Raw genomic sequence first — 20,245 nt, 5'->3', positions numbered from 1 at the left:
CCATTTGCATAATTGCTACTCAGCACAAACCCTCCTGTGGATTTGATTGCTGCTCGGCACAACTTTTCCTGTCAGAACAGTAAATGTCATTAATCACATTTTTATATGCGGATGAATACGTGACAGTTGATAGAGGTAGGTATATCATCAGGAGAGAGCGGTATTTCGTAGTCCGAGATTACGGAGGATGAGAAGAAGCTGTTGATGTTCAACAGTGTCAAAAGCATCAGAAAGGTCGAGGAGAATTAGGATAGACTAGTGGCCATGCAATTTTGCAGTGATAAGATCATTGGATGCTTTGGTCACAGCTGTTTCAACATAGTGATGAGCACGGAATCCAGATTGAAGTGGGTCAAGCAGAGAGTTGGATTTGAGTCAATCTCACATACACAACTCTCTCAAGGATCTTAGAGGCAAACAGCAGTGGTGAGGTAGGGCGGTAGTTGGATAGAGAATTAAGGTCAAGGTTGGGCTTTTTTAGGTTCGGGGTAACTGTTGCATGTTTGAAGGGTAGAGGAAATGTGCCAGAGGAGAAGGAGAGATTGAACATTTTAGTGAGAGGCAGAGCAAGAGAAGGAGACAAAGTGCGCATGAAATATGAGGGAATAGGATCGATGGAAGTTTACGATAATATTGCTGAATAACATTGCATAGTATCTTCCAGATTATCAGTGACAGTTATTAGTGGGTTCATTAGGTAAAGAGCATATTTCTCTTTTTTCCCCCAAGGTTCTTCATTTCTTCATGGGTTTTGGGGCGCTACTCAGTCCTCTAATAGCAGACCCATTTCTCTCTGATACCAACTGCATCCAATCGAATAACACTCAGAATGGGAGCCGTAACTTGGAACACATAAGGAATTCTCTAGTTCCTCATAATCCTGGCAACGTTTCCCACTATGTACTTCCTCTTCAGGGGCCAACAATTACACAAGTATCCTATGCCTTCTGGATCATGGCTGCCATCAATGTGAGCTCAGAGTTCCTCTTCTGGTATTGGGAATATAGTTGTATAATAATATGTATTGATTAATTTTCCATCCGTTACTATTCCTTTAGCTCCCAGTGCCTATAGCTGTTTTCCTTCTCATGTATAAGAACAGAATGGTGCCAGGCTGTTCTAACCAGAGTGGGACCTTGCTGTCTGCAGATGAGCTGGCAATGGAAACTCAGAAAGAGAATGAGGGAAGTAATACTGGAGTGGAGGAGGCAGTGGTGGAGCCATGTGAAGAAAAGGGTAAGTTCTACCTCATTAATTTATGCTTAGCTCCAGCATTTTTTTCACATTAAAGAAAAGGGTCTCTCAGCTAAGGCTCACTTCTGTCCCTCTACATCACTGCAGAGGGACTATGAATGGCAGTACTCTTCCTGCTCCCAAACTCTTCAGCAACTTTTATACAGTTGCAAGAAAAAGTATGTGAACCCTTTGGAATGATATGGATTTCTGCACAAATGGGTCATAAAATGTCATCTGATCATCATCTAAGTCATAACAATAGACAATCACATTCTGCTTAAACTAATAACACACAAAGAATGAAATGTTGCCATGTTTTTATTGAACACACCATGTAAACATTCACAGTGCAGGTGGAAAACCCCTAGACTAATGACATCTCCAAGAGCTAATTGGAGTGAGATGTCAGCCAACTGGAGTCCAATCAATGAGATGAGATTGGAGGCTGCCCTGCCCTATAAAAAACACACACCAGTTCTGGGTTTGCTTTTCACAAGAAGCATTGCCTGATGTGAATGATGCCTCGCACAAAAGAGCTCTCAGAAGACCTACGATTAAGAATTGTTGACTTGCATAAAGCTGGAAAGGGTTATAAAAGTATCTCCAAAAGCCTTGCTTTTCATCAGTCAACGGTAAGACAAATTGTCTATAAATGGAGAAAGTTCAGCACTGCTGCTACTTTCCCTAGGAGTGGCCGTCCTGTAAAGATGACTGCAAGAGCACAGCGCAGACTGCTCAATGAGGTGAAGAAGAATTCTAGAGTGTCAGCTAAAGATTTACAAAAGTCACTGGCAAATGCTAACATACCTGTTAGCGAATCTACAATACGTAAAACACTAAACAAGAATGGATTTCATGGGAGGATACCACAGAGGAAGCCACTGCTGTCCAAACAAAACATTGCTGCACGTTTACAGTTTGCACAAGAGCACCTGGATGTTCCACAGCAGTACTGGCAAAATATTCTGTGGACAGATGAAACCAAAGTTGAGTTGTTTGGAAGAAACACACAACACTATGTGTGGCGAAAAAGAGGCACAGCACACCAACATCAAAACCTCATCCCAACTGTGAAGTATGGTGGTGGGGGCATCATGGTTTGGGGCTGCTTTGCTGTGTCAGAGCCTGGACGGATTGCTATCATCGAAGGAAAAATTAATTCCCAAGTTTATCAAGACATTTTGCAGGAGAACTTAAGGGCATCTGTCTACCAGCTGAAGCTCAACAGAAGATGGGTGTTGCAACAGGACAATGACCCAAAGCATGGAAGTAAATCAACAACAGAATGGCTTAAACAGAAGAAAATACGCCTTCTGAAGTGGCCCAGTCAGAGTCCTGACCTCAACCTGATTGAGATGCTGTGGCATGACCTCAAGAAAGCGATTCACACCAGACATCCCAAGAATTTTGCTGAACTGAAACAGTTCTGTAAAGAGGAATGGTCAAGAATTACTGTTGTGCATGTCTGATCTGCAACTACAGGAAACGTTTGGTTGAAGTTATTGCTGCCAAAGGAGGTTCAACCAGTTATTAAATCCAAGGGTTCACATACTTTTTTCACCTGCACTGTGAATGTTAACATGGTGTGTTCAATAAAAACATGGCAACATTTCATTCTTTGTGTGTTATTAGTTTAAGCAGACTGTGATTGTCTATTGTTGTGACTTAGATGATGATCAGATCACATTTTATGACCAATTTGTGCAGAAATCCATATCATTCCAAAGGGTTCACATACTTTTTCTTGCAACTGTAGGTCATAATTTACTGCTGAATTCTGGGCACAGGCTGCATCTGTACATGAAATAGTGTTATAACCATAAAGTCTCTAAAATGTTTTAACCTCCCAACATTTCTGTAAATATGCTAATCTTTTAGAATGAAAATAATATGTTAAACGTACATGGTTTACGCACATACTCAAACTAGATCTAGCAGTGTAATTGCTGGGAGTTGTCTTCTGAGCTTCAAATTTCTTAACTGAAGGATCTGAAGTGCTTCAAATTCCCAAATGTTTTTCTTTCTTTTTTTTAAAAATATGTTAAAGCACAGCATTTGTTAGATAATCCACAATGTCATTACATGTAATAGCAAAATTCCGACCTGACTTTCTGAGCTTTGTCTCATTCCTGAGTCGAATATAGCATTTTTTGTGTTCTCGGTAAGGTAGGTCTTCTCAGCTTCCGTGGTGCTAGCGGAATCAGGAAGAAGACCTCCCAAGATATCTGATTGACAGCCTTGGAGTTGTTTCAGATATGAGATATAAAGGTGCCAATTTCAAATCAAAATCATCAGCTTTATACTCTGCAAATAAGAGGAGATACTCCTAATACATAAAGCAGTTCATCAAGTATTGTTGTGAATCATATTGAGATGATGAACCGTTGAATTATACAACCTCCTTTAAAACCTCCTTCTTTTCTCCAGATCATGGGGTGAACACGTTGTGTTGTCAGAGTAAGAAGTTTTGGAATGCTCCCTACTCATTTTTTGCCATTCATGCTTGTGGAGCTTTCGTGCTGTTTATGAGCGACGGGATTGTGGTATGCCATGCTGGTTCTGCTAATATTGTCAGATGTGTTGGGATGGGTTTGTGTTGTGACTAGGTCAAACACAATAAAAAGAAGACATACAATTATGCAATTCCAGACAGTAACAAGCAGGAGAGATCCAAATTTAATACAAACCATAAAGATAGCACTGTGACAAGACAGTAGTATACCCACTAACCATAAGCAATAGAGCTGCTAAATTGAAAGTGGTTCCAGGTGAACCTCACTAACACCAAAAGTAGAAAACAGAAAGCAATAAAGTGGAAACCACCTTTACAAAAATAATGAGATACAACCTGAGGAATATATCCAAAATTGGAATATTCTATATAAGCATGTAATACAATCTGAAATGATAAAAAGTGTATATCATAGCGTAACACAGTAAGATAATGATAATAAATTGTGGAGTAAGTAATGCACTCACAAACAAAAGTGTAAATCAGGCCTCTCACCCCCCTGGGGTATATGTAGTATGGGACTTGATAGTAGATCCAGATATTAGAATGTCTTCAGAGAAATGGGAAAAAAAGGACCATGCATAGTGAAAGTACGTATAAAAATATCAAAAGAAAATGTATTGGTTACACTTACAGACATAAAGTGGTAGTAAGCATGTCTCCACTCTCAGTGGAACTGGAAGGCAGAGTAGTAAATACCGGACACAGATCCAATCGGAGTAGCAGAGTACAGGAACAATAAAAGGACTATAAAACAAATAAAATCAAGAAACAGTCCGAAAAAGTTCAATATCCAACGCGTTTCGTCCGTGGTAAATGGAGGACTTCTTCAGGGATATGAGTAGATTCGAGTATGTGGGAACTTTTATATCCAATTCAATCTTCCTTGATGCCGTTCACCGGCAGCGTGTGTTCCACACTGGAACGCAGAAATGTACTTCCTGTGACGTCCATCCGTCTGAATTGCGCTCTACAGCCAGAGACACACTGTCAGAAACTCACAAATACAGATCCTTTACCTCTTCCCTACACACAAACTAGACCTAAATATGCCCCTACCATTTACTCCCCCTAGGCAGTCTTACCTTAGAGGCCATATATTCTGACTTGCGTGGCAGAGTAGTGTTAGAGACGGAGAGCAGCGATATAAAATGCCACATCCCCGCCCCCTCTAAACACAACCTCACACCTGATCCTCAGCTGCCAATTAGAGCAGCTCCATGATAACGCTGGCTAGGTGGAAGTGACATCTATGATATTACATCCTAAGCACGGCCACCTGTGAGGAAGCTGTGCAGCCTCTATTTAATAAAGGGACAAGTGTAATGCTACTGGCCAATGCCGTCCGGTTCACAGAAATATATATCTCCTCATCTGGACTAACAAGCCCTATAGGGCCCCGTGGTGGCCACTGAGCTGGACCCGCTTGATGGTAGCCCTGTCTGTAATATATGTAGCAGTGTCAAACAAAGTTTATTTGCATGGTTTAATACATATCTCTTCCTCAGGGGGAATACTCAGGATTTGTGTATAGCTACGCGGTAGAACAGCCACTGTACCTAGCGCACAAGACAGCAGGGTACCTACCTAGTCTCTTCTGGGCTTTTATTACATTTGGAAGATTGATTTCCATCCCAGTGTCCTACAAGTTGGCCCCTCGATCCATGCTCTTCATCAACCTGGTAAGACAATAACAGTGCATTGATGAAATTACTGTTATATAATACAGTGATACAAAATAATTTTAGCCCAAATGTTCATTCTTCTGTATGAGCCAAGCAACTGATCAGAAAGCACTGATAATTATTCTCACTATCATTTGATATAATGATCCCTTTTATATTAATATTTTTTTCTTTGCTCTTTTTTAAATACAATAAAATACACACGTTACCATATAGATATACAGTTGTACCTCTTTATGATATGACATTTTAAGTGTGGTATCATTTTAGGATTACATTTATTCATGTACCATGCATTGCTTTATAATTTCAAAGGACCAGAAAACAAGAGAAAAGTGGTGGATTTTTTACATTATTGGTGACCTTCAACTCTTTTCCTTTATAATTTTTTTTCATGCTTGGAAAACATTTATTAAATTTATTTTTTAAAGAAATTGTAACCTGTTGTATACTGCAGTAGTCATAACAAAGCTTTATCTGGTACAGTGAGGGAAAAAAAGTATTTGATCCCCTGCTGATTTTGAACGTTTGTCCACTGACAAAGAAATGATCAGTCTATAATTTTAATGGTAGGCGTATTTTAACAGTGAGAAACAGAATAACAAAAAAAAAAATCCAGACAAACGCATGTCAAAAAAGTTATAAATTGATTTGCATGTCAATGAGTGAAATAAGTATTTGATCCCCTATCAATCAGCAAGATTCCTGGCTCCCACGTGTCTTTTATACAGGTTACAAGCCAAGATTAGGAGCACTCTCTTAAAGGGAGTGCTCCTAATCTCAGCGCGTTACTTGTGTAATAGACACATGTCCACAGAAGCAATCAATGGCTATCCACCATGGCCAAAACCAAAGAGCAGTCCAAAGATGTCAGGGACAAGATTGTAGACTTACACAAGGCTGGAATGAACTACAAGACCATTGCCAAGCAGCTTGGTAAGAAGGTGACATCAGTGAGTGCCAGGGCCGGACTGGGAAAAAAATTCGGCCCGGGTATTTTTTAACCACAGCGACCCACTGAAAATGGGGTGGGGCCAGATAGGGTGTTGTGACGGACTGCCTGGCACCCCGACCGGGTGCCTCCACCAATCGATGCTCCTAGTACTCACCAAGGGCTCCAAGCACTCCACCCGACACCATCAGCACTGTAGTCCCCACGTCCAGCGTTGACTGGGAACTCGCCATCCTCCAACCACCCTGGACCCAAGACCAGGATCCAGCTTCCAGTAGGTGAAGCTCTCCTACTCCAGAGAGCGTTGCAGGAACAGCTCTTAAAAGAGCTAGTGATTATAATCCCAGGGGAGTATAGTGACATAGCAATTCCAGGGTAGATAAAGCCATTTCCCCCACACATGATATGAGACTCTATGTTGAGGGTAAGCAGGAACTAAATTTTAATGGTGCCACACTGGCCTTTTATGACAATCCCCATGCAAGGGGTACGCCCACATGGACCTTGTTGGGGACTCCAACACAAAGACACAGACCAATAAGAACAGTGATTAAATGCATGACACTCCCATATACAAACACACAATTACATCAGGAACTGTACTAATCTAATCCAATTATCTCCAAGCACAGAAAAAAACACACCCCAAAAGTACCTTAAAACACACAAAATCCCCCCTGATAGCCCTGATCTGGGTGACCAACATATTCAAAAATCACCCAGTTCAGTTCAGGGGTTCAGGAATTTCCTGGAAGTCTTATTTTTGACCGACCGTACACATGGTCTTATGCCCAAAACAGTTCCAGGGAATCAGGGCTAACGGTTGGTCTCTCTGTCTGGAGTACAAAAGTACATACCTCACATGAACAGATCTTTTTCAAGTGCATTGGGCAAGGTATATTGCAGGGACAATAGTCGTGAGGGAAGAGGCTGGCCAGCAGGCCCCTCCAAGAACCAGTGGCACTTTCGCCACAGGTGTGTTTTGTCATCCCCAATGACAAGCATTCCCCATCTCAAAGTGAGCATGTGGGTTCAATGCTCTTCCAGGGCAGACCACGCACAGAGCTCTGCTAAAGAGCTCTAGCATGAGGAAAAGGCCCTATATTTGTTCTGCACAGCGCAAGCAAATTTAATAACATGTTTGCATTGTGTTTGCTTGAAACTTGTCTCAGGGGTTTCCATAAACGGGATACTCACTGTATCCTATTTATAGAGACACATGTGTTTGCTTACAAGGAATCTAGTGTGTGCATAGGGCAGGGTTTGTCATTCTAAATGCATGCAAAGCATCATGGGAGTTGTAGTTCTACAACATCTAGGGATCTACCTGTTGGGCAGCCCTGGCATAGGGGATCCAGAGTGTGTATGTCAGAAATGTAGTGTGTGTAGGTGGTGCAGCGTGTGTGTGTAGGGGATCTAGTGTGTGTTGGAAGGACCCAGAGTGTGTATAGGAGATCTAGTAAGTGTGTGTGTGTGTGTGTGTGTGTAGAGGATTCAGAGTGTATATATCTGTAGATGATCCAGAGTTGGGTAAGGGATATAGTGTTTGTCTGATACATAATGTGTTTAAGGGTGCAGTATGTGTGTGAGGGGTTCTGTAGTATATATACATATATGTTTGGAAGTATTGTGTGTGTGTGTGCGTGTGTGTGTGTGGTGCAGCATGTTTGGGGGCTGCAGTGTGTGTGTGTGTGTGAAGGGTGTAGTGTGTTTGAGTGAGGGTGCTATGTGTGTGTGAGTGAGAGTGCTGTGTGTGTGGGTGCTGTGTGTGTGAGGGGTGCTGTGTGTGGTAGGGTGCTGTGTGAGGGTGATGTGTGTGAGTGAGGGTGCTATGTGTTAGGGTGCTGTGTGTGAGTTAGGGTGCTGTGTGAGGGTGATGTGTGTGTGTGTGTTTGTTAGGGTGCTGTGTGAGGGTGATGTGTGTGTGTGTGTGTTTGTTAGGGTGCTGTGTGAGGGTGATGTGTGTTTTTGTTAGGGTGCTGTGAGTGTCAGGGTGCTGTGTGAGGCTGATGTGTGTGTGTTAAGGATGCTGTATTAGGGTGCTGTGTGAGGATGGTGTGTGTGTGTGTGTGTGAGGGTGATGTGTGTGTTAGGGTGCTGTGTGAGGGTGATGTATGTGTGTGAGGGTGCTGTGTGTGTGTGTGAGGGTGATGTGTGTGTGTGAGGGTGATGTGTGTGTGCTATGTGTGTTAGGGTGCTGTGTGCTGTGTGTGTTTGTGTGCTGTGTGTGTTAGGGTGCTGTGTGTGTGTGTGTGTTAGGGTGCTGTGTGAGGTTGATGTGTGTTTGGAGGGATTGTGTGTTGGGGGAGGCAGGTTTATGCCAAGATTTATGTATTTATTTATTTTTTATAATAAAAAAAAAACCAAAAAAAAACCCAGACATTTTATCCCCCTACCTTCTTACCTGTAACCTGGGAGGGGGGACCCTGCTGCCATCCATCCCTGGTGGTCCTAGTAGTGAGTGAACTCTCGCGAGACCCGGAGCGTTGCCATGGAAATGCTCTGGATCTTGCGAGAGGAACCTGGCAGAGCTGCAAGATAGAGCTCCTCTGGGTCCTCTCCAGTCTCTGTCCACTGCCGGCAGCCGCAATACACTACATGTGGAACATCATGGAACACGCTCGGATATCGCCGTCTCTGCATGGACTGGCCGGGGAGATCCTGGAATCTCCCCGGCTGGCCTCAGCCCATGGCCATTGCTGCCCATCGGGCATTTGCCCGGTTTGCTTGATGGCCAGTCTGGGCCTGGTCAGTGCGATTATTTGCAAATGGGATAAATACAAAATAACTGTCAGTTTCCCTCGGTCTGGTGCTCCATGCAAGAGCTCACCTCGTGGAGTTTCAATTGTGAGGAATCATCCCAGAACTACCCATGAGGATCTTGTTAATGATCTCAAGGCAGCTGGGACCATAATCACCAAGAAAATGATTGGTAACACACTACACTGTGAAGGACTGAAATCCTGCAGCACCTGCAATGTCCCCCTGCTCAAGAAAGCACATGTACAGGCCCATCTGAAGTTTGCCAATGAACATGTGAATGATTCAGAGGAGAAGTGGGTGAAAGTGTTGTGGTCAGATGAGAACAAACTCGAGCTCTTTGGCATCAACTCAACTCGCCGTGTTTGGTGGAGGAGGAATGCTGCCTATGACCTCAAGAACACCATCCCCACTGTCAAACATGGAGGTGGAAACATTATGCTTTGGGGGTGTTTTTCTGCTAAGGGAACAGGACAACTGCAACGCATCAAAGGGACGATGGACAGGGCGATGTACCGTCAAATCTTGGGTGAGAACCTTCTTCCCTCAGCCAGGGCATTGAAAATGGGATGTGGATTAGTATTCCAGCATGACAATGACCCAAAACACACAGCCAAGGCAACAAAGGAGTGGCTCAAATAGAAGTACATTAAGGTCCTGAAGTGGCCTAGCCAGTCTCCAGACCTTAATCAAATAGAAAATCTGTGATGGGAGCTTAAGGTTCGAGTTGCCAAACGTCAGCCTCGAAACCTTAATGACTTGGAGAAGTGGGACAAAATCCCTCATGAGATGTGTGCAAATCTGGTGGCCAACTAATAGAAATGTCTGACATTATTTCACTCATTGACATGCAAATCAATTTATAACTTATTTGACATGCGCTTACAGAGCCGGGAGGAGCGGTGACGACACACGCTGGTCATGGCTCACGGTGAACGCAAGGCGCGAACGAGATGAAGGTGGGGAGTGAGTGAGGAGACATGGGATCCCCATGGTGAGACAGCTCGGAACGCTGGTTGCGAACGGAACAAGACTGGAGAGTGAGGAAAGAGAATTCCTCGAGAAAAAGCTGGGACAGCTCTGAAGCAAGACTGATGTGGCTTTGTAAGCAAAGCGGGTTGGAGCTAGTATAGCAACAAGGGAATGTAATGTCTCTTGAGAAACAGCACAAGCACTCCATAGTAAGTGCGTTGGAGGTTGAGAACAGAGGGGAGTAAGAGTCTGGAAGAAGGTGTAACTTTGGAAGTGAACATTTTTGGTGATTTTCCAGACATGCAGGCATTATAGAACTGCTGAAAACAAATATCAGATATATTTTTTTTTAAAAAAGGCTATGGTTAAGCTCCGAATTTAAAGTGACACAACTTAATATGGAAAACTAAGTTTTGTGTTAAGACATCCTAAAGAAAGAGAATCTCTTAAATTAAATTCTAAGAAGTTGGCAGGGAATTCCTTTTTCAATAATTCCTGGAACTCAAGAATCCTACAAGCTCTTTAATTTTCCCTCTGATACAAATTAAAAGAAAAGAGAAAAAGACAGCAGAAGGGAAAGAAAAGGGGAAAGGAGAGCAGACAATCTACTCCTGGTCACCCTCTGAATCTGCTAATTAGTGGCGCTTCCTATTCCTTTGGGCAAGGCTTTTTTACACTCCGCTTCCACATGGCTACAAAAAAATATGACTCCAAGCAAGGAGGTAAAAAAAGATAAGGAAAGGAAGACGGAACAAAAAAATGAAAAACGCCCCTTAAATTTGTTCTCACAGGATAAAATAGAGAGAAGAACCAGTCAGTATGAAGATCTGGTGAGGAAGTTCATAGTAAATTATATATAGAAAAAGAGGGTGATGGAGAATCATTGGATACCTCAATTAAAGAAGTACAATATATTGAGAAAGACTTTCTTAATGCATGCCTGGAAACACATTTTGGTAAGATTAAGCAGGAAATTCAGATTATATCAGAGGATTTTAAAGGAGAACTGGCTAAAGTGATAAACAGATTCAACATTCTTGAACAAAAAATGGAACACACTATACTACAATATAGCTTACTACAAGAGAAAATTATGATGTCTGGTATAAATGGAGATATTAAAGTATCTATAATGGCTTTATATACTTCTCCAACAGCAAAGGTGGTTGGTGGCGGTTTTTCCTCTGAGTGGTTCCAATAAAAAATGGGACCAGACAGGGATGCCCGCTTTCACCACTTTTATATTTAATTGCCATTGAACCTCTGGTAGTAGCAATAAAAGCTAACAATCAAATTAAAGGGTTGCAAGCTATAGATGACTGCATTAAGTTGATTATGTATGCAGATGACGTGGAACTTACACTTAGTGACCCGATGAATTCTATGAGAGAACTGACACCTTAGATGGAGGAATTTTCTACTCTTTCTGGTTATAAATTAAACTTTGATAAATCGGTTATATTGCCGCTTAATCTGCCTCGGGATGTTGTTGAAGGCTTAATACGGGTTTATGATTTTGGTGTCAGGGAATCTTTTAGCTGCCTGGGGGTGGAAATTGCCTGTGACCCCTCTAAAAATATGGAACTCAACTTCTTACCATTGTGTAAAAGAAACATGTAGGAAAATGAAGGAATGGAGAAATATTGAGATTTCATGGTGGGGAAGAATAAATACAGTGAGATCTTATCTCCTCCCCAAATTGATCTATCTGTTTCATATGGTTCCCTTGGTCTGCCCAAACAGTTGGATGACCCTTTTACAGTCCCAAATAAATAAATTTATATGGGCAGGGAAATGCCCACGAATTAATGCTAACCGTTTAGCGCTAAAGGTCAAATTGGGAGGTTTAGGGGTATATCTTTTAAGAGAAAAAGCATGTAATTTGGCATATGCCTTTATTACCCATGGAGAAAAGACCAAAGAACAAATTTGGTATAAAATGGAACAGTCCCTGACCCATACAGAGCAGCACAATTTGGACCTGAGTGCTTTATTTTGGCAAATAAAGAATAAGCAGAAAAACCTTCCTTTAGTGAAATTTGGAAGTATGATTTTAGACAACATAATGAGGCACTGGGAGAAATGTAAAAAATATCTATCAATTCAAAATAAAATAATTATCTGTCTTCCTTTAACCCATTTATTTTATAATATTGAGGATTTGAATCTAAAAAACTGGACTAAATCTGGCCTCTTGAGAATAAGCGATTTAATGAATGAGAATAACTTGAGGGATTCCCACCTGCTGAAAATAAGTTAGACAATAAAGAAATGTTTAATTACCTAAGTATAAAGGGCTTCTTGAGTAGGCACCTGGTGGCAGGACCGTCTTTAAAATTGATTTGGCCCTGGGCAAGAATTTGATGGGGCCCCTTGACCCCCATTCCCTGACATGCAATCACGCTCTCCACTTCCCAACGCAGTAGCGGAACCATTTTTCCATGCTTGCAGAGTCATATTTAGCACTGAGTTTTGTTTGTGTGTTTGAATGAATGCATGTTTGTGTATGGAGTATGTTTGTGTAAATGTAGGGGTGTGTTTGTATGTGGTGTTGGTGTTTGAATGCAAGCATGCATCTATGAGTAGTTTTTTTGCTTGTTTTTTTAAATGCTGGGGTGTGTTTATATATATTTTTGGTGTTTATGTATTGTTGACGTTTCAATGCAGGAGTGTGGTTGTATGTAGTGTTGAAGGTTGAATTCAGGGGTGCACTTGTGTGTAGTGTTGGCGATTTGAATGATGAGATTTATGCACATGTACACAGAGATTGCCACACACTGAAACACATGCAGATACACAGACATAAACACTGACACTCACACTACCACACATGCAGATACAGACTGACACAGATACACACACTAACACATACAGACACACAGACACACAACCTGACACACATACATAGACATATATACAAACACTGACACATATGGATACTCAGACACACTGATGCATATACTGACACACATGCATACACAGATAAAAACACTGACTATATACAGATGCGCACACAGATATACACACGCAGGTACACACACTGACAACATACAAATACATACAATGATAACGTACAGATACACACACTGACACACATACAGACACGCAGATACACAACCTGACACACATGCAGATACACACACACCACATAGAGAAACATAGATATACTAAATACAGATACACCGATATACATACTATCATAATTTTTGCTGCTAGTAATAAATGAGTATCCAAAGGAGTATGATTCCCAAAAGTAAGCTTGACATTAAGCTGCAAGAGAAATAGGTCAGGACCAAAATAAAAAAAGCTTTCCCAGTAGACTGTAGAATTGTAGAATTGTTCCCCTAATCATGTTCCAAAACAACTGAATAGGGGGACAGTCCCACCAGGCATGGCCGTCTTTAAAGCGGGGCAAACGGGGCAGCTGCCCCGGGCCCACTCACTCCTGGTTTGTTTGTTTCGGCCTTCCCTGGGCCTCATCAGCAGCATTACCGAAGAGAAGGCTATTGAGTTTCTCTAAGATTTTGTCTGTTCTCAGAGTTCTCATATTCTCTTATTTTCTTGTTTTTGTTATTTGCAGATTAACTGTTTTTTTCTTTTGGCCCTTTGTAATACAATGAATATGTTATTTGAACCCAGAATATCTTACTGATTTTCGTTGGCTAATATTGTTCGCTTATACAAGTACTTTATTATGGGAGTCTTCCAGGTAAATGAGAGGAGAAGCAATATTTAGATTTGTGTAACTGGTATATCACATGTTCATCCCAAAGTGGTCAAAGCCCTGTAGGGACAGGTACTTTCCATAATGTCACGTCAATCTAGCCCCCATTTTTGGGGGTTTGTGTCGCACTATTTTCAAAGTGTTTTTCCGTGGCACCTAGAGCCTGGCTCCTCACTGCTTGAATATTTCAGAATTATCTGTCCATTTTTGGGTGCCTCTGATATTGTGGAAAGTAATTGTGAAACAAAACTTTAAGAGGACCTTTGGAAATGAAGGGGCTATACATGCAAGGTAAAAGTCTGAATAATATATTTTATCCCGCTTAAGTGGTTGGAATGTGTGGTGGGGCAGAATGAAGAAGACCGCGTGTGTAAAAATGCATTCCTGAGTGTTATATTGCCCAGTATAAGTTGATAAACACTTTCCCCATAAAGCAATTTGTCAGCACACATGTTGACTCCAAATTGATTGGTAACTGGTTTACATGCATAGCTTTGTTTTTGTTGAGACAGGTTAGCCACAGGGGTGCTTTACACCACAGCCTCTACTATGGAGTTTCAAGTGCCCCATTAAGGAATGTTCTGCAGCTCTACATGATCTTACTGTCCAAAAATAAGTAAAATCTTACGTATCTTAATTATTCAAGTATAATGTTATAACTACACATGTACCTTCTCTTCCTCATCAGACTGGCGTGGTAGTGGCATTCCTGTTTCTCATGTTGTCACAGAACAGTGTGGCCGGTCTTTTTACAGGGACAGCTTTTCTTGGACTCTTTCTCAGTAGCGTCTTTCCCAGCATGTTGGCCTATACAGAAGACATCCTAAATTACAAAGGTAAGCATTGTGTGTCCAGAACTAAGCATGAGGAGTCAAACTGATTTAGCACAGTCCAGTATAATCTCTTTTAGGTATGTGCATGGATGTCGTGTGTTATATAATATGGCAGGTGCAGTGGCACTGAGGCCTACCAGAGGTTAGGGGTCAACTCTTGGCCACCCATAAGAGGAGGTAGTGCAATGAGCGCTCCAGCAGAGGTGAGCTGAGGTGAGAGCACACCCAGGTTTCTTTATTACTACCAGGCAAGTTCCCATGCGCAGCAGGAAGAAATATATACTGAGTCAATTGCTGCCTCCATCTTGCCCCACCCTGTCTGACTCCAGAATGTAGACTGCTTTCCTTGTGGATTATGGAGAAAGCAAATGTTTTAGCCTGCTCTGGGTGAAGCCTTGGGTCAACAGCATGGTAAGGAGCCAGGGCCGGCGCTACCATATGGCGGCACATGCGGCTGCTTTAGGGAGCTTGGGCCCGGAGGGCGCAGGATGCGGGTGACCAGCAGGTGGGAAGCGCCCCTGCCGGTCTGTGTGTATCGTGGACGAGCCGCGGGAGAGGAGCTTATTTCCCTCTACCCGGTCTGACAGGAAGCGCTCACTGAGAGCACAGAATTGCTTCCTGTCAGACCGAGGAGAAGGAAAAAAGAACTCGGCCACGCTACGCAAAAAGGGGGTAAGGAGATCTGGCACATGGAGAGTAGGTAAGAAACATGGAGGCAGTGGAGGATATTATACACATGAGGGTGGCTGGAGGCAGTGAGACACATGAGTGGGGCAATGAGGCACATGAGGAGGGCTAGGGGGGCAATTAGACATATGGGGGGGCTAGGGACGGTGAGATACATGAGGCAATGAGACACATGAGGGGGACAATAAAACACATAGGGGGCTGAGAACAGTGAGACACATGAGGGAGACCGTGAGGCAATAAGATACATAAGGGGGATGGGGAAATGAGACACATGGAGGGCTGGGGGATTGAGATGCATGGGGGAGCCTGGTAGATTTAGACACATGGAGGGGCTGGAGGGGACATAAAGCAACATAGAGGGGCTGTGTGAGAAAGAGTAATGGTGCTGGGGGGAAGCAACACACAAATGGGGCTGTGGAAGGGCAAAAGAGACAGATGGGGAAGGGGAAAAAGAGACAGACATGGGCTTGGGGGGGAGAGAGAGACACCTAGGGGGGTTGGGGAACACCCAAAATTCCTTGCACCGGCATTGTAAGGAGCTCTCCTCTGTGGTGGGTCAGCCTGTCTGTCAAAAAAAAAGAAGACTGGCTGGGAAGGGCAGTTAAGGTTGTTTGCTACCTTGATACTTTCATATATCAAATTAATTTAATTTGTCTGCAAAATTTCAAACTTGTGGTGTGTTCAGTCTTCCAGATAGAGAGAGCAGAAATATGACAGAGCTCAGAAATTTAGGAGCCAGGCAGAGGAGTAGCAAGGCAAACAGAGGGAGCCGCCACTAGGCGCAGGTTTGATAACTGAGACAGTCTCTGATGCTAGTGTAGTCGCAGAGCAGGTATATGGTCAGGAAGATGGAGCTCCAGCTTAGCCTCCTATGCCCAAAATATGCCCACTTTTCTAGTTCACCCTGCTCTACTCGGCAACAATGAGAGAAAGTGATATCACATCTATAACAATCTGTATGTTTTTATTTGGGAGTCTAAATCTGTGTGTATGTAGTAATGTGTGTGTGTGTGTGTTTGTGTTAATCTGTGTGAGTTTTAATGTGTTTCTGAATCTGTGAGTGTGTTAATATGTATAAAGCTGTGAGTTAAAATATGTCTAAATCTGTGAGTATATGTTAATCTGTGAGTCTTGAATCTGTAAGTGTATTAATCTGTAAGTGTGTTTGAATCTGAGTGTCTGAATTGGTGAGGGTGTGTTAATCTGTGACTCTAAGTCTGTGTGTGTGTGTGTGTGTGTTTGTTTGTGAGAGTGTGGGTGTCTGCATGAATCTGCTAGTGTGAGTTAATCAGTGTGTGAATCTGTGAATCTGAATATGTGAGTCTGTGTTTGTGGGAAACAAAGTGCAAGCAATATAGACCGATGACATGCAAGTGCTTGCATGCCTCTTCCAGAGAAGTACGTGTACGCTGGATGATTTCCCTGAAATAAAATATATTTTTAACTAGTAGGAATTGTTGCATTAACCCCCTTCCTCCCACCTTATTTACTTGTGCTAACTTTTTTTTCCCATTGTAAAGCCAATGCATCCTATAAACTCCCACTTACTTCCCTCTGTCTCAGTGCTGTGTTCGTCCTGCAAACAAACAAGTTTCTCTTTAACAGCTCCATTCTATTCTCTGCATCTCTATGATCATTGGAAGCTGTGCATCATTGCTTTATTCTAGTACCTTGCAAGGGGAGAAGAAGAGGAGAAGTTTCTAAGTGTACTAAGTACACTACAGATATTCATTGTCCCTAATACAGACAAAAAAATTAAACAAATTGTCATATTCGATGGTATTAATAAGAATCCGGTTCATTATAAATTCACATAAGCTTGGCATTTGACTTGGCATCTCACATGTATTGATCTGTTTAGCTAACACCTTCTGTACGTGGCACTGGAAGGTATATGGCCATATCTGAAAAGTTCCTAGAAAAGTGATACCATACAATCTCTGAACTATTTACCTCCCTCTCACAGCATTAATGAATAAATGAAAAAAAATATATATGTGTTATCTATAAATATTACATTTCATATAAATCCTGTACCACTTTTTTTTTTAACTACTGCAGCTTTAAAGTGAAGGGGTCAAATCATTGCTCAACTACAAATTGCAACTAATACAACATTTAAAGGAGCAGTATGATCATATGATATTTCTTATTACCTGATCTGTCTCGAGATGCTATAGTCCTGTAGATGATGTATTCTAATTACATTTATGTATTGCATACTCACTTTATTCCCTTTTCCACATTTGGTAACATTTGTGGAAATTAGTGTGTTATGTGCTATAGCTTACAGTTTATCTTTAACCTTTGCTGTATCCTTCAGGCTGTGCCACCACCCTTCTTGTTACTGCAGCCGGAATGGGTGAAATGGTTCTACAGATCCTTGTGGGAATGGTAAGATAATGCACTTCTTAAATCTAGATATTTATCCATACAGAATATCTGTGTTATCACTACTTTGTATGTTTCCCATCTGTTTCTTCTCTATTGTAAGTGATATAGTCATAGTAGAAGTCTTGACTAACCATCTGAATGGCAATTTGGGGTGAGCTAAGTCACAAAGCCTTGTCACAAACACCAACCTGTTGCATACCGTCAGTCAAGTCATTTTCACCCAGCCACATACCCAGTTATACGCCTCCTTTAGAGTCATGTAAAGCCACCCACCTAGTCACATTCACCCCACCAGCTGAATTACATTATTACATTATTTATCCACCAACAGATTAAAATGCATCTACCAAGCAATCATTTTCTACATACATTATGCACTGCCTCATATATACAAGTACACGTAGACCTTTTAAGCTGGTCTACAATGTTGGGAATGGGAAGTGTGTTCCACCAACATGTCCAATGATATGGCTAATCATTACTAGTCATCACATTTCCCTTTATTTTTAAGGACAATATTTCCGATGATGCCTTTTATTGTGAAACGAGTGGGGCATGTAAAAGGAGCAAATGTGTAAAGGGGGTTGGTGGATGAGATGTGGAAAGTGAAGAACAATTTAGCTACATGCTTATACAGCACAGAAAAACCCTGCACCCAGGTGTCATTGACTATTGGTTCACCCATAAATAGCCCCCACAATATCAACCCATCATCGACATCATAAATTATTTATCATGTACATAAATGATCTTGGTCACAAGAAGACGGTTTATGGGGGCCGACAATGGATCCCATATTAATACCAGGAACCTGTAGGTAGTAGCCATGATGAATACCAAGTTACGATTCTCCATGTTAAATTTTGGTTCAAAAGTAAAGTCTGAAGATTTAATAGACCCGTTTGAATACATTCAAATAACACGTTACAAATCATACTTATCCTATCATAGCACCTGTTCAATATAATGTCTTCTCTACCCATGCAGGTGATCCAGACTGAAGGCAGTTACAGTTTCCTGGTATGCGGTGTCAGTCTTGCCTCTCTGGCTTTTACATTGTTCATCGTATTAAATGTCTTGGACAGCTTACAACCCAGGGCATCAAAAGGTAAGACAACCTGACCCATCTGTATTTACTTTTGGCTCACTTTGTCTCTTTTTTTGTGCTTTATAGAGGTTTATAGAGATCTTTTAACTTGGTTTATCTTGACAGCACCATCTTTATAGAAATATGTGTCATTTGTTTAGGAAGCTGGTTTCTTAAGGAAACAGTTTTGGATTGTTACCTTGGCTTTAGCTCTGTACTCGTCTCAAGGTTCAAAATTGTAATTCTAATCCTTTCCCACACATGATCGACACAGTTGATAATCTCCGAATATTTGCTAACTTTTGATGTAGGGTTTCTGGTGTGTAAAAGTAAATGACCTTCTTGATTCGGCCAACAAAACGTTTGTGAGACAGGGAGTTGCAAACTCTTGCTTTGTATTCTGGCAGTCTCGTAGAGGATTTGCTTATTAGAAAGTCAAATATTTGCAGCCAGTTAAATCACCGTCACAGCACCGACGGAACCGCTCCCAAAGAATGGCACGAGACAGATGATTACTTCTTCAAAGTCAAGGTTAACCGGAATATATCACCAATTTTTAATACACTATTTACATTTTAACAGTAAAGACTGTGCAAAAAATCATATGGTTATCGGTGTTCTTAAAGGAAAATTGTGGTAACTGTGTCGGTGATAGATCAACGCAGGAATGTAAATAGTAATATAATAGAGTCACCTTTCAGTAATCTTTCAGTTCACTCTGGTTTAAACATGTTTTTTTGTTTTATGTCAAGCTGTTAATTACTAATCTAGTACAAACACGAGGTTGGTGTAGCCAATGATGGCTTTTTTGGGACTGTTTGCTCAACACACGCAGCCGATCCACCAATCCATGCGACCTGGGTTTGATTGATTTGGAAATGCATTATGTAAAGTTCTCCTTATTACTGTTGCTGGAGGATGTTGGCTGTGGGTGTTAAACATTGCAGTTCCTGAAAAACTGCAATGTTTAGATTGCAGATCTAAGTCAGCCTTCAGTGACTGTCTACCAGATAGCCACTAGAGGGCTACCTGGATCTTTAATCCGATATCTGACGCTGGATGTCACATCCAGCATCAGACTTTTTCCCATAGGAAAGCAATGCTTTCCTATGGGGGGGACTTATACGCGCGCAGAGGGGGCAGTGCGTCGACCCAGCGCAGAGGGACATCAGCGCTGGGATAACGTAAGTAAGGTTTGGAGGGAGGAAGAAAGCAGTGGGAGCTATAGTACCAGGAATACAGCTTTGTATTCCTGGAACTTATAGTATCCCTTTAATGGAACATATCAGCTATGAAGAAAGGTTAACAAATTTAAACCTATTTAGTTTAGAAAAACGTCGCCTGAGAGGGGATATGATAACATTATACAAATATATTCGAGGCCAATACAAACCATTGTG

The 20,245-nt window shown here is 41.8% G+C and overlaps 1 protein-coding gene across 1 annotated transcript in view; it reads left to right on the top strand.

Moving 5' to 3' along the window:
* The window catches only part of MFSD4A (major facilitator superfamily domain containing 4A), a 62,232-nt gene that overhangs the window by 40,032 nt on the left and 1,955 nt on the right, over positions 1–20,245 (top strand). The window contains exons 3-9 of the mRNA XM_063444348.1: positions 730–969; positions 1,059–1,236; positions 3,664–3,779; positions 5,257–5,430; positions 14,530–14,677; positions 17,688–17,758; positions 18,746–18,866. Of these exons, the coding sequence (XP_063300418.1) occupies positions 730–969; positions 1,059–1,236; positions 3,664–3,779; positions 5,257–5,430; positions 14,530–14,677; positions 17,688–17,758; positions 18,746–18,866 (1,048 nt within the window). The remainder of the gene's footprint in view (positions 1–729; positions 970–1,058; positions 1,237–3,663; positions 3,780–5,256; positions 5,431–14,529; positions 14,678–17,687; positions 17,759–18,745; positions 18,867–20,245) is intronic.

The sequence above is a fragment of the Pelobates fuscus genome, chromosome 1 (genome assembly GCF_036172605.1).
Source record: "Pelobates fuscus isolate aPelFus1 chromosome 1, aPelFus1.pri, whole genome shotgun sequence".
Classification (NCBI taxonomy): domain Eukaryota; kingdom Metazoa; phylum Chordata; class Amphibia; order Anura; family Pelobatidae; genus Pelobates; species Pelobates fuscus.
Note: the sequence above shows the minus strand (reverse complement) of the source record. Positions and strands in the feature narration are given on the sequence as shown.